The sequence below is a fragment of the Neovison vison genome, chromosome 13 (genome assembly GCF_020171115.1).
Source record: "Neovison vison isolate M4711 chromosome 13, ASM_NN_V1, whole genome shotgun sequence".
Taxonomy (NCBI): Eukaryota; Metazoa; Chordata; class Mammalia; order Carnivora; family Mustelidae; genus Neogale; species Neogale vison.
The window spans coordinates 98845954-98857477 of NC_058103.1; the positions used below are offsets into that span (position 1 = coordinate 98845954).

An 11524-nucleotide genomic window follows, 5' to 3' on the forward strand; every position below is an offset into this window, starting at 1 on the left:
CTGTTAAAAAATTAAAAAATGGTATGAAAGTAAATGTTTAGAATGATTTCATGTCCCCCCTTGACCGGGATCTCTTTGGGCAGTTTGCCCAAAAGAGTTTGCTGGAAACATGTCCCTAGAAATACTTCTTAACTGCAACCTGGCTTCACTCCACCTCGCTGACTTTCTTCTGCCCAGGATGGCAGAAGAAAACACAAATTCTTGTCCCATTCTAGCGGCCGCATCAGAAGGTGGTGATGGGGCCCTTCAGGGGAACGAAGTCTCGGCCCCAGGTGGTATTGGAGGGGCTTTCTTTTTTTCACATTGAGTTGAAGGAAGCCCTTCTTGTCCCCCACCCCCAGCATCCCACGGGGTGGCACGGATGGCCAGTGGGCAGTGGTGGCACCTGCTCTCAGCCACTGACAATTGAAGTGTAGCAGACACAGGACACAGTGAAGTTCATAGCTCCATGGATTTTTTTGTAGGGACCCCTCGGGGAGCCAACCCACCCAAGCAGATGTTTTGGATCATGCACTGACCTCGATGCAAGAAAATACCTTGTCTCCCCCCTGAGCTCCAACCCAAACACAGGGTCATTCCGAGCGAGCACTCTGGCCTGGGCCCCCTTGGGGCCTCCCCAGAAGCCTCAGCTCTGCCCCCCTCCCCCCCACCCACCACTGCTGGCCTCCAAGGCCCCGCCTGACTTTGCCTCACTTCTCCCCACAAGGCTGCCAGCAGAAGCTCCCTCCTGTCCCACCTCCTGTGACCCCCAACAGAGAGGAGTCAAATCCCCCAGCTGAAATTCTCTGGGTCTAGAAACAGATGTGAAGAGGTGACTCAGGAGACACTATTTTGGAAAACAGAAAATCTTCCATGCGGAGGCAGTCAGAAAAGGAGGGAGGGAGAACAGACCAAGGGCAGGCCCCCCATCCACGTTGTACACATTAGCAAGAGGGCCCCCTTCCTGCAGGCACACGCAGCCACTCACCAGGTCCCAGGCATCCCCTGGGTGGGGGGCCCTTGTGCAGAGCACAGCCTGTTCAGCCCTCCGCGGCAATCCTGATAAGGCGGGGGGTGCCCTGGAGTTGGAGCCCCACAGACGGAGCCAGCAGCTGTGGAGGAGAGCCAGGGTGAGACCCAGCTGTGCCCAGTGCGCAGCCCCAGGGAACCACCCCACTTCCGGGGCAAGGACATGGGGACAGTCAGCAGTTTCTGCGGGGGAGAGGGGCGCCTGTGGGGAGCAGAAGAGGGAAATGAAGAAGAGGAGCCTTTCTGGCTGGGGAAAGTCACCTAAGAGGCCTCCCTGTGAGCCCGCGGGGTAGCTCAACTGTGGGGCCTGGAACCCCAGTGCACACACCCACCCCACCGCTACCGTCAGGGTGTCCAGAAGGAAGGACGGGGTGAACCGACTGTGTGCTGGCCCTTCGATTCTCTCAACAGCCCCGTGATGAGGCCGGGTGCAGAAACTGAGGCACAGCACAGTGAAATGATGTGCCAAGGTCACTCAGCAAATGGATCTGAGGGAAGGACTGGACTCCGGCCCAAGAGCACGGAGCCTGAGCCCCTTCTCCCGAGGACATCCCAAGGCCTTGGCAGTGGGGGCGCCCCCCATTGCTTGGCTGTGCCATCATGGGAGGGGTCCTCTCCGACCCAGAGGGTGCTGTCCGATGGGTCTTATGTAATCAGCCCCATCTTAGCCCCAGGTAAGAGACAGGAAAGACCCCCGAGGCACCCCCTTTCTGGGTATCACCAACCCCACCCCGTCCATGGAGAGCCCCCCAGGGAGGAACGGCGGCATGTGTGCATTTGCTAGAGAGCACCAGCTTCCCGAAGCAGGACAAGTGGTGGTGGGGCCCTTCTGCATCCCCACCGACTCACAGCAAAACCGCCGCCAGCGCCAGCCGGGGCATCCGAGGCGCAGGGGAAGCTGGAATCTGACCCGGGCAGGCACCCGGCCTGGTCTCCATGGCAGCCGCGGATTTATTACGGAGTCTCCACCCAGCTTGGCGGACTTTCGACTTGAAGCTGGGAGGAAGGGGACGGAGCAGGCAGTTGTGGGAGCCTCAAGCCCGCAAGCGACAGCCTGAGGCCCAGGATGGTGAGTGGGGGCCTGTGAGGTTGCGGAGCCTGGCTGCCCCCGGGGTTGAGGGTATGGGGGTGGGGGACGCTTTCACGGGCTCCTCTCCCTGACTGTTTTCCTCTCTCTGCTACAGGCCAAGTTCCTTTCCCAGGACCAAATTAATGGTAGGTTGGCGTTGCTCTTTGATTAGCAACACACAGCAAAATGTGGGTCTCATTAGGCAATTTGCTCTGCTCGTTTTTTCTGTGGGTGGGAAGGAGGGCAGCTGGTGGGAGAGCTGGGCCCACCCACAGGCAGGGGGCCGCCTGCTGCAGGGGAGGGGGTAGGGCTCAGAGGTGAAGTGTTGGTGTTAACAGTTGTCAGGGGGACTTACTGGTTGGGGAGACAGGAGAGGGCGCCCCCTAGAGGCTTCTCCAGGACCGATAGCTGGATTTGGGAGGAGGGATGGGAGATGGGAGGGTGCCCCGTTAACTGGCTGTGGCTGAGACCCCTGGTCTGCACTCTCAGGCAGGCACTTCTACTCTCTGGGTCTCAGTCTCCCCATCCGTGAAATAGGGGTGGGCTAAGGTGACCTCTGCGGTCCCCTGTGCCCTGACATCAAGCAGCATTTGGAGCACTTACTACCCAAGCCCCCAGCCCACCCGCCGCCCAGCCGGCCTCAGTGTAGCACAGCATGAAGTTGTGTTTCCAGAAGGCCAGGAGGGGAGAGTTGGGTTACACAGAACCCAGAGGCCTGCCAGAGCCCAGCAAGGGTCCTGCAGGTATTGGAGGTATGCCTAGCGCTTCTTGGGCAGGGATGCCAGAGTTCTGGGCCCCCAGAGCTTGGTCTAGAGTGGGTGGGGGGTAGGGAGTGCAGGGTCTGGGTGGGCACCTTGTCTTAGATGGCTCAACATTCCTCATCCCAAGAGAAGGCCAGAGCAGGGTCTGTAAAAACATAAGGCCCAGGGCAAGGGCCTCTCTTGCCCAAGTCTAAGGGCAGACTGAGTGGTGACTCAAGGCTGGAGTAGTCCGGCTGTCGGCCTCAGGAACCCCCCTCCACCAACCCATGCCTAGTTCTGAGGCTCACTGCCTTCCCCACCAGGATTTGTGAAACTCCCAGAAGGCAAGACTGGACGCTTCCCTTTGTATCCCTTTGTATCCGACAGTAAGAAAGCAGCCACTAACGTTTCTCGAATGAGAGATTGCGCAGGGGTAGCTCACCGGAGTGGTAAGGGCGGGAGTCTTGGAGGCAGCAGACTGGGTGTTCCATCATCTCTGAGCCTCGATTTCTCCTCTGTGAAGTAGGGAGAATGACACTGTGAGCAAGGGGCAGAGAGGATGTCAGTCGGGCACATGGTGTCACCCAGACTCACTCTAGCTAGCATGAGCTGGGTGACGAATATTTTGAGCTGCTTGTTAAAATCAGTCATTATTAAATAAAGTAGCATCAAACAGTGTTTCAGTCCCTGCGTCTATACAGTGAATGTTTTAAAATAACCCTATCATCAGTGCTGAAGATTTGAAAGAGGTTTCCGTTTAATGAATTTGGACAAGGGTGAGAAATACTGTGATGGTAACTCACCAGATTAAATGACCATACCTTCCCTGGGCAAAGAGTCGCACTCATTGGCAGGCAGCCTGGCTTGGCGAACCATGGTTGAATGGAAACTGTAGGCTGGCAAGGGACACGAGAGCTGGCAAAACTCACTTGTGACCATCAGCTGCCTGGAATGGAACTTATAAAGAACAGTGCACATTTCATGGTTACTTCTAAGTGGCGAGCTACACGTCCTCGATGTCTGTAAACGTCATAATAAACTCGTGTACATACGCCATCAGAGCTGGTTGTTACACCCGCACCAGCACACAACTGGTGCTCATCTGGGCCCTGGGGAGGCCCTCTCTTGCTCCAGGGTCTTTGCATTCCCAAAGGGAAGATCTGAGGGGGATTTTTAACCCATTTATTCTTTCCTTCACCAAATATGAGTCCTTTCTTTGTGCCAGCCCAGGTCTAGGCACTAAGATACGGCAGCAAACACGACAGACAAAATCCGTTCATTCACTCACACACGGAGAGGAGGGGGACAACAAAGGCAGTAACATATATGGGAGGTTACAGGGCCTGCCCTTCAGAAGAAAAGGCCAGAAAGGGGGAGCAGGGAGGGTGGAAGGGAGCTACAAGGAGAACGGCCTGCCCTGCTTTAGCTCGGGGGTCTCCATTCAGCTGTGGCCTTCTGGGTCTTTCAATGGTATATTTGTCAATGTGGGAAGATAGAACGTGTTTTATGTAACAGTTAGGAGATGGGACTCCATTTGCCCCTGACCCCGCTGCTGTCAGGGGCATGGTCCCAGTCACTCATCCATGTGGGAGAGGCAGTTGCCTGTCTGTGAAGTCTGGCCAATTCTAGGTCCCAAGGGTGTAATGGGCATCAGGCAGGGACAACAGTCACGGGCTGAGGACTCAGGGGGCACACTCAGAAGACACGGTGGGTGGTCATGAGAGGTCCCCAGGAAGGGCGCTGGGGGAGTTTTAAGCCCTACATGCAGGGTGGCTCCCTCAGGGTGCCCCCACATTAGTGGTGGCATCACCCCCGCTGGCATGGCGCCCTCTTGGAGGGAATCGGGTTTTGCAGGAACCAAAGGTGAGATCTTAGGCCAGGCTCTGGTGCTGCCTCCTCTAGACCACTTCAGTTCCTGTCCCCTGCTCATGTGTTCTGGCCCTCTCCAAGCCCAGGCTCTGGAAAGTTCTGAAAGGGTTAGGCTTTCCCCTTCAGCCTCTCCACAGGCACAAAGTTGGCTAATTGTCCCTAAACCCCATCAGGGAAGCTGCCTTTTATTAGCAGAGCCCCTGAAATCCTCAAGGAGAGGCCTTAATTGGGGAACATGAAAGGGCCTTAGGGCAGAAGCTGGCGACCTTCCTTCAGCCTTCCCCTACTCCTGTCTACCCTCTGGTGGCCTCTGCCTGGGAACCCAGGATCCAGAGCGGCCTGGGTGGAACTCTGCTTCAGAGGCCAGACTGCCTCCCCCCACCAACCTCCCTCCCCAGGCCCTCAGCTGCCACAGCCCTCAGTGGCCCCTTGGCACTACGGGAACACTAGAGGCACTGCACTGGGCATCACAGGGGCATGGCAGGATGAAATAAGGGCCCAGGGGAAGTGCTCGGTAGAGTGAGCCTGCCATTGGTTTTGTTATTATCAGCTGAGGAGCAGCTCAGAGAAACAGGGGAGCTGAATGCTGTGGGGCTCAGGGATTAGAGTCACCAGGGAAGCTTTTGACCAATTCTGCCCGCAGCCCCACCTCAGCCTGTCTGGGAATCTCGGAGGTGGGGGCCCAGGCATCCTCCTCAGCTCCTTGTGGCCTCACAGTGCCCCGAGGGCAGGGAGCTGGGCTCTGCTGGGTCTAGGGGAGCCTTAGCTCCTGGCAGCCACTGCATCTCCTCCCCAGGAGGAGGGGTCGGGAGAGCAGCCAGCCAGATTTAGTGCCACGGAGTCTTTAAGAATAGGACCAGGGCTGTCTGTGTCAGAGGACTGCCTGAGGGTTCAGCAGCCTGGAGGTGGGAGGCTGGAGCGTGGACACAGCAGTGCTCACAGATGTGATAATAACTCACCAGATAGGACAGCCATTCTCCACCAGGCCTTCCCAGAGGGGATTTCTACCCGCGGCATAATTTCCCTGGTTTCCCTTATACGCTGTCTTTGCAAAGGTACTCTAGAGTCTGCAGGCCCTGCTGTAAACTCCTGGTCTCCATGGGCTGGCCTGGAGGGTAGGATTGCTTTCCTTTGGTTTTAGTCAGTTATGGAAGGGGAGAAAAGAGGAAAGTAAAAAAACAAAACAAAACAAAAAAAAAAACAGAAGAAAGGGGGGTGGGAGAGGCAGGAAGGGAGAGAGACGGAGGAGGCAGAAGGGAAGTCAGGAGGGGGAGGGGATAGGGTTGCCAGATAAAATATAGGCCACCCAGTTAAATTTGGATTTCAGATAAACAACAAAAACTTTTTAGTATAAGTATATCCCATGCAAAACATGGGGCATACTTATACTAAAAATGTATTCCTTATTTATCTGAAATTCAGTTTAACTTGGCAGCCCTGTATTTTTATTTGCTGTGTCTGGAAACTCAAGAGGAGAGTCAGCAAGGGGAAGGGAAAGGAAGGGGAAGGAAAGGGATAGGAAGGGGAGGGGAGGGGAAGGGAGGGGAAGGGGAAGGGGAAGGCAAGGCATGGGTGTGGAGGGCAATTACATGCAGTTGACTCTTCCTTCTGGGCTGTGCACAGAGTACAAGGAATGCTTCTCCCTGTATGACAAGGAGCAGCGGGGGAAGATAAAAGCCACTGACCTCATGGTGGTGATGAGGTGCCTGGGAGCTAGCCCAACACCAAGGGAAGTGCAGCGGCACCTGCAGATCCACGGGATCGGTGAGTGGTTTGGGCCAGACGTGGCTGCTGGAGGGGCACACACCAGCTGGGCTGGGGGTGGGGGGCAAGTCCTGTAGCTGGCGTCTTGGCGTAGGGCCCAGCAGGTGGGTACAGATAGCGGGGGTATGAAGAGCTCAGACGTTTGAGGTACGGGTGGAAGTCGGAACTCACCAGCAGACGCTATAGAGACATGTGGCCAGGTATGCTGTGTATCACTCAGGCCCCACAGCAACCAGCGACATGCCTGTTTGTCACAGAAGACCACAGGATCTAGGCATTCCATTATCACAAACTTGCAGTAAAGACTGTGTTAATAGTGATCCTACGTGTTGGGACAATTTCCCTTCACTGAGTCTTTGTCCTATGCTTACCTCAAACAACTCTGTGAAGTACGCACCATCCTCCTGTTTTACAGGTAAGGACCAAGGTTCAGAGCCATTAGGTAATTTGCCCAAGTTCTTAACTAGTGGTGGAATCAGGGTTAGGACCCGATTCTTCTTTCAAAGACCGACCTCCTAAACACTGTGGAGAAAAAAGGTAGAAGAAAACCCACCCAAGATGCTACCATAATTATTCTCTCTGGTGATGGGATTAGGGATGATTTTCATTCCCTTTATTGTTTCTTGCATGTTTGATGATGGGAACACCTAGGACTTTTATAACCAGAAACAAGTTTTATTTTTTAAAAAAACAAAAATGAGAAATACCAGAGAGGTGTCAGAGGCCGGATAGATGTTTGCCCTGGTAGGTGGACACACAGGAAGGAAAACCTGGCCCAGAGGAAGGAGATGAACTGGAAAGTGCACTTGACCTGGAGCCCAGAGGTGACTTCTGGGTGCCTGGACCTCATTTTCTCACCCATCGGCTAGGGTTACTCGGAGGTCCCATCAGAGCGTACCTGCAGCAGCACTGGGAGGCCATGGGGGGTGGGAGGGCTTCTGAAGATCTGGAGCCGGCTGATGGGGTGCTCAGGGACTGAGATCCCCATTTCCAGCTCTGAATGGGGTGGTGGTTTCCTTTGGCTTCTGTGTCCTCCAAACAGGAAGTTGTGGTCAGGGGAAGTTCTGATTTCCTGCAGTTGTAGCTGGCCAGGGCCTGGGCTGAGGCCTGCAGGCATGCTTGGAGGAGGGGCCTGGGCTGGGGAGACCAGGGCAGAGGCTGCAGTGAGGGAGAAGGCCGAAGAGGGGGTGGGGCTGGGGCTTGAGGCTTCAGGTGGGGGTCCGTCCTTGTGGGTGTGCTGCAGTGGCCACTGAGGAAGGACGGATGCAGAGAGTACTTCCCTCCAGCTCAGGGCAGGAGGGGAGCCCCTAGATGGGAGCGGAGGAAGTGCGCCCCATCCTGGTCCTGCCACCACCCTGTGAGGTGACTCCATGCTCCGGGGCCTCTGTTGCCTTAGTGGGCAAAATGGGACAAGGGTCATCCCAGTCACTGAGGGCTCCTGAGAGGATTCATGAGGCAGATCAATAGTGGGGGGGCTCCATAGGAAGGGCTGCATCCTCCTCACGATAACTGTCACCAGCATGGCACTTTCTGAGTTGGGGGCCCTTGAGCCGGCCATAGACTTGGGCAGGAAGCCATTTAGCTTCTCCAAGAAGAGCCTCTTCCTCCCTGCTCAGTCTGCTGTGTTGGGGGGTTTCCCAGACAGAGATGGAGAACTGGATTTCTCCACTTTCCTGACCATCATGCACTCGCAAATAAAACAAGAGGATCCAAAGAAAGAAATTCTTTTGGCGATGTTGATGACCGACAAGGAGAAGAAAGGCTACATCATGGCGTCTGAGCTGCGGTCCAAACTCATGAAACTGGGGGAGAAGCTCACCCACAAGGAAGGTAAAGGCCTGAGTCCCTCTTCTGCAACAGTGAGGGAGGAGTAGGGGGCGGGGGAAGGGCAGCAAAGCCCCGTCAGCAGGACTGTGCAGACACCGCATGTGATGTTCGCCCAGACGGCTGTGACTGTGTCATGCTCAGTGAACTCGAGCCCAAGGGAAAGAGTAGGGGCCTGAGAGTGACGGGAGAAGGCTGCCAGGGTGAGGGAAGGCCTGGGGAGAGCATGCTAGGATCTACTTGGGCCTTCATTTAGTGCTCACAAGACCCCTGGAGGCACCAGTGCCCTTGTTATACTGACCAACAGGTGACAGGCTGGGGCGTGAATGCAAGTCTGTTCGACACACATACGGCCCCTCAGACTCTTTCCCCTCGCCAAAGCTGTCTTCTGAAGTGGTTGCTGATGCTGAGGGTTTCCAAACTGAGATGCTACTTTGCCCCCCTTCTCATGACTCAGCCGGTTTGAAGTGCTCTTCCAGAAGGAGCGTTTGCGGCGGCCTTTGCCTCGCATCTTCCAGCAGGCTGTGTGCTTTCCTGCCTTGGAGCAGGATGAGGGGCTGGGGTCTTCTGGGTACACCCTTTGGCCATTGTAGGGGGTGACCCCCATGCTGGGACGCCAGGCGGCATTCTTCCAGCCTTGCCCCTCCCCCCGTCACAGCAGCCGTCCGGGGGCCACCACCAGAGGCTGGCATTTCCAGTTAGGCTTCTGGGCCTGCCGGTGGCAGGGACGCGAGTGCTGGGCTGGGACACAGGCAGGTGGAGGGAAAGGCTTTGGGAATGGTGGACCTTTAGCCTTTGGTTAAATCACAACAAACCGGTGGCTTGAATTCGATTTGATGCCTGGCTCTCCCAGACCCTCAGAGGTGTTTCTTAACCTCTCTCAGCCTCCACGGTTTCCTGGTTGGGAAACGACAGTACAGTAGACAATCCCTCAGGTCCCTCCAGGAGCTAGCATTCTGTAAAGCAGTCCGCTTAGATTTTATCTGCAGTCACTAAGGCACAGCACAGAGCATTTAAAAATAGTGCTACAGACGGCACACTGAGCTCTCCCTGCTTTTTCCGGCTGGCAGCGACCGTGAGCTCATCTTTCACTGTGGCTGCGTTCATGGGAACGTGGGACACAAGGGCTCTCCTTTGCGCTCAGGCTCTTAGGAAACTGCTCGGCCTCTTGTGTTGCAGGTGGAGTGCTGGCGGGGGCGCGGCGGGGGCAGCAGAGGCCTTCATTCTCACAGTTAATGATCTCTGTCTGAAGCCGTGCCCTGGCCCCCCAGACTCACACCCATCTCTTGTTTGTTTAACCAGGGAAGAAACATTCCAAACTGGTAATGTGTTCCAGACAAGCAGGAAGACCCACATCCCTTCCTCTTGCTATGGGAGGGAGAAAAGATGATATGAGAAGTAGGAATCCTTTACCCTGGGTGACTAAAAGAACATCTTCAATTTTATTAAGCATCTTCCGAAGGCTGGAGGAGGCTGCCGGGAGGCCTCCATTCTAAGGCCTGGAACAGGCTGATTTCAGCCCCCTGGGCCTTTGTGGGATCTGAGTGAACCCAGAAGGCGTAGTCAGTGCTCAGCTGAGGAGTACAGCCCCTCTTGGGGACAGGAGGGGCCTGTATGCTTGAGCTGCAGCTGCCACTGGGGCTGTCCACTGGAAAGGGTTGACCCCAATGGCTGATGGGTAGAAGCTTCTCCATGAAACAGGATAAATTACAGTCTCCTCAACATTCTAAAAATACTGAGAACTACCATCAGCTTAGGCACTGAGCACAGTAATTACATTTTAGAGGAGGATGGATAGTTAAGCAGAGAATCACAGGAGATTTTCCAACTGCCCAGAATTATATGTCAGGGACGTCTAGCGCCAGAGAAGCTGACACAGGGCAGTGAAACAGTTTTTGCAAGGGGATGAGGATGGGCCCAAAGAGCCAAAAGCAGGTTGGCACCAAGAGGCCACTGTGGAGAAATGGAGGTTGAAATGGCCTTTCTTGCCAATATCTGGGACAAGCTAGTATTTTGTCCCAAGAATCCAGAACCAGAAGAAAAAAGTAAATGAAGTGATTTTTTTTTTTTGAGCAATGTCAGAGAACAATGACACTTTTGTACACTTTGAGCTTTAGACACAGTTGAATTTATCTTCTCTTCTACTACTGCCCCCCACCCCAAACACACACGTTTTAAAAAAGAGGTGATGGTGGCAGACACCACTTGTCACCAAGTCCCCACTTGGAGTGGGGCAGGAAGGGAAGGCAGGCAGGCTGGGGGCAGGCCAAAGCTAAGGGCAGGGTGGCCCAGGATGGGGCTGTTCTGCCGGGAGACTGAGGGAGTGGGTTATAGAAGGTAACATCCATACCAAATGTTTCTGGAAATACAGGCACAGGGGTCAGATATTTTCGTTAAAAAAGAAAAAAAAAAAAAAAAGACAAAGAAGCAAGCAAGCACCAGGTGGCTTCAGTGATGGACTCACCACTAGCACATTCCGACAATCTACCTGGGCTCCTCAGAAAGCCTGATTCACTCAAAACTGAATCCATGTCTTCAGGGATAGGGGTGAGTCGTCCTGTTCTGTTCACTGGTTAATTATTTCCTGGTCTTCAGGAACAGTCCATTGGACACCAGGAAAGACCTTTGGGGAGCTTCAACCCCCAATAACTAATTCGATGTGCTATAATGTAACACTATAGCCAAACTGAAAAATTAATGTGATTTATTGCAGTGGATGATCTTTTCAAGGAAGCAAATATCGAACCAAATGGCAAAGTGAAGTACGATGAATTTATCCACAAGATCACCATTCCTGTGTGGGACTACTGAATGAAGAGAATTGCAAGAGAGCCTCCCCCAGGCCTGAAAACTCAGACTGTGAAGTTTTTAAAAAGAAAAGGCTCTTTTACCCTTGGGGGGGCTGGTAAATGCTGCAGCAAGATGAGATGAGTTGACTGCAGCTGTGGCGGGGAGGAAACTCAGCAATGACACGAAATGGTTTCAGCCTAGCATTAGGAGTCTTTAATAAAAGACTTGTATTGATTTTTAACAAGTGCCATTAGTCCAGCATTTTACGGCATTGAGAGAGCCTTTGGTTTGCAGTTGGGCCTGGGTTCCAGTTCTGACTCTGCCATGTCCCAGCTGTGTGACTCTGGGTAAGTCATTTCACCCCTTAAAGCCTCAGTCGGATCCCTAAACTCAAGGTGGACTCTGACTTCTTACCTCATGAAGCCTACTGAGGGTGTCTGTTTTTGGTGCTGGAACCATC

General features: G+C 54.2%; 1 protein-coding gene across 1 annotated transcript; it reads left to right on the top strand.

Moving 5' to 3' along the window:
* Positions 1-1970: 1970 nt before the first annotated feature.
* On the top strand, positions 1971-11309 carry CALML4 (calmodulin like 4). The gene is made up of 5 exons (XM_044231156.1): positions 1971-2077; positions 2193-2223; positions 6310-6450; positions 8092-8280; positions 10988-11309. The coding sequence occupies exons 1-5, from the start codon at positions 2075-2077 to the stop codon at positions 11083-11085; spliced, it is 462 nt and encodes a 153-aa protein (XP_044087091.1). The 5' UTR covers positions 1971-2074; the 3' UTR covers positions 11086-11309.
* Positions 11310-11524: the final 215 nt, after the last annotated feature.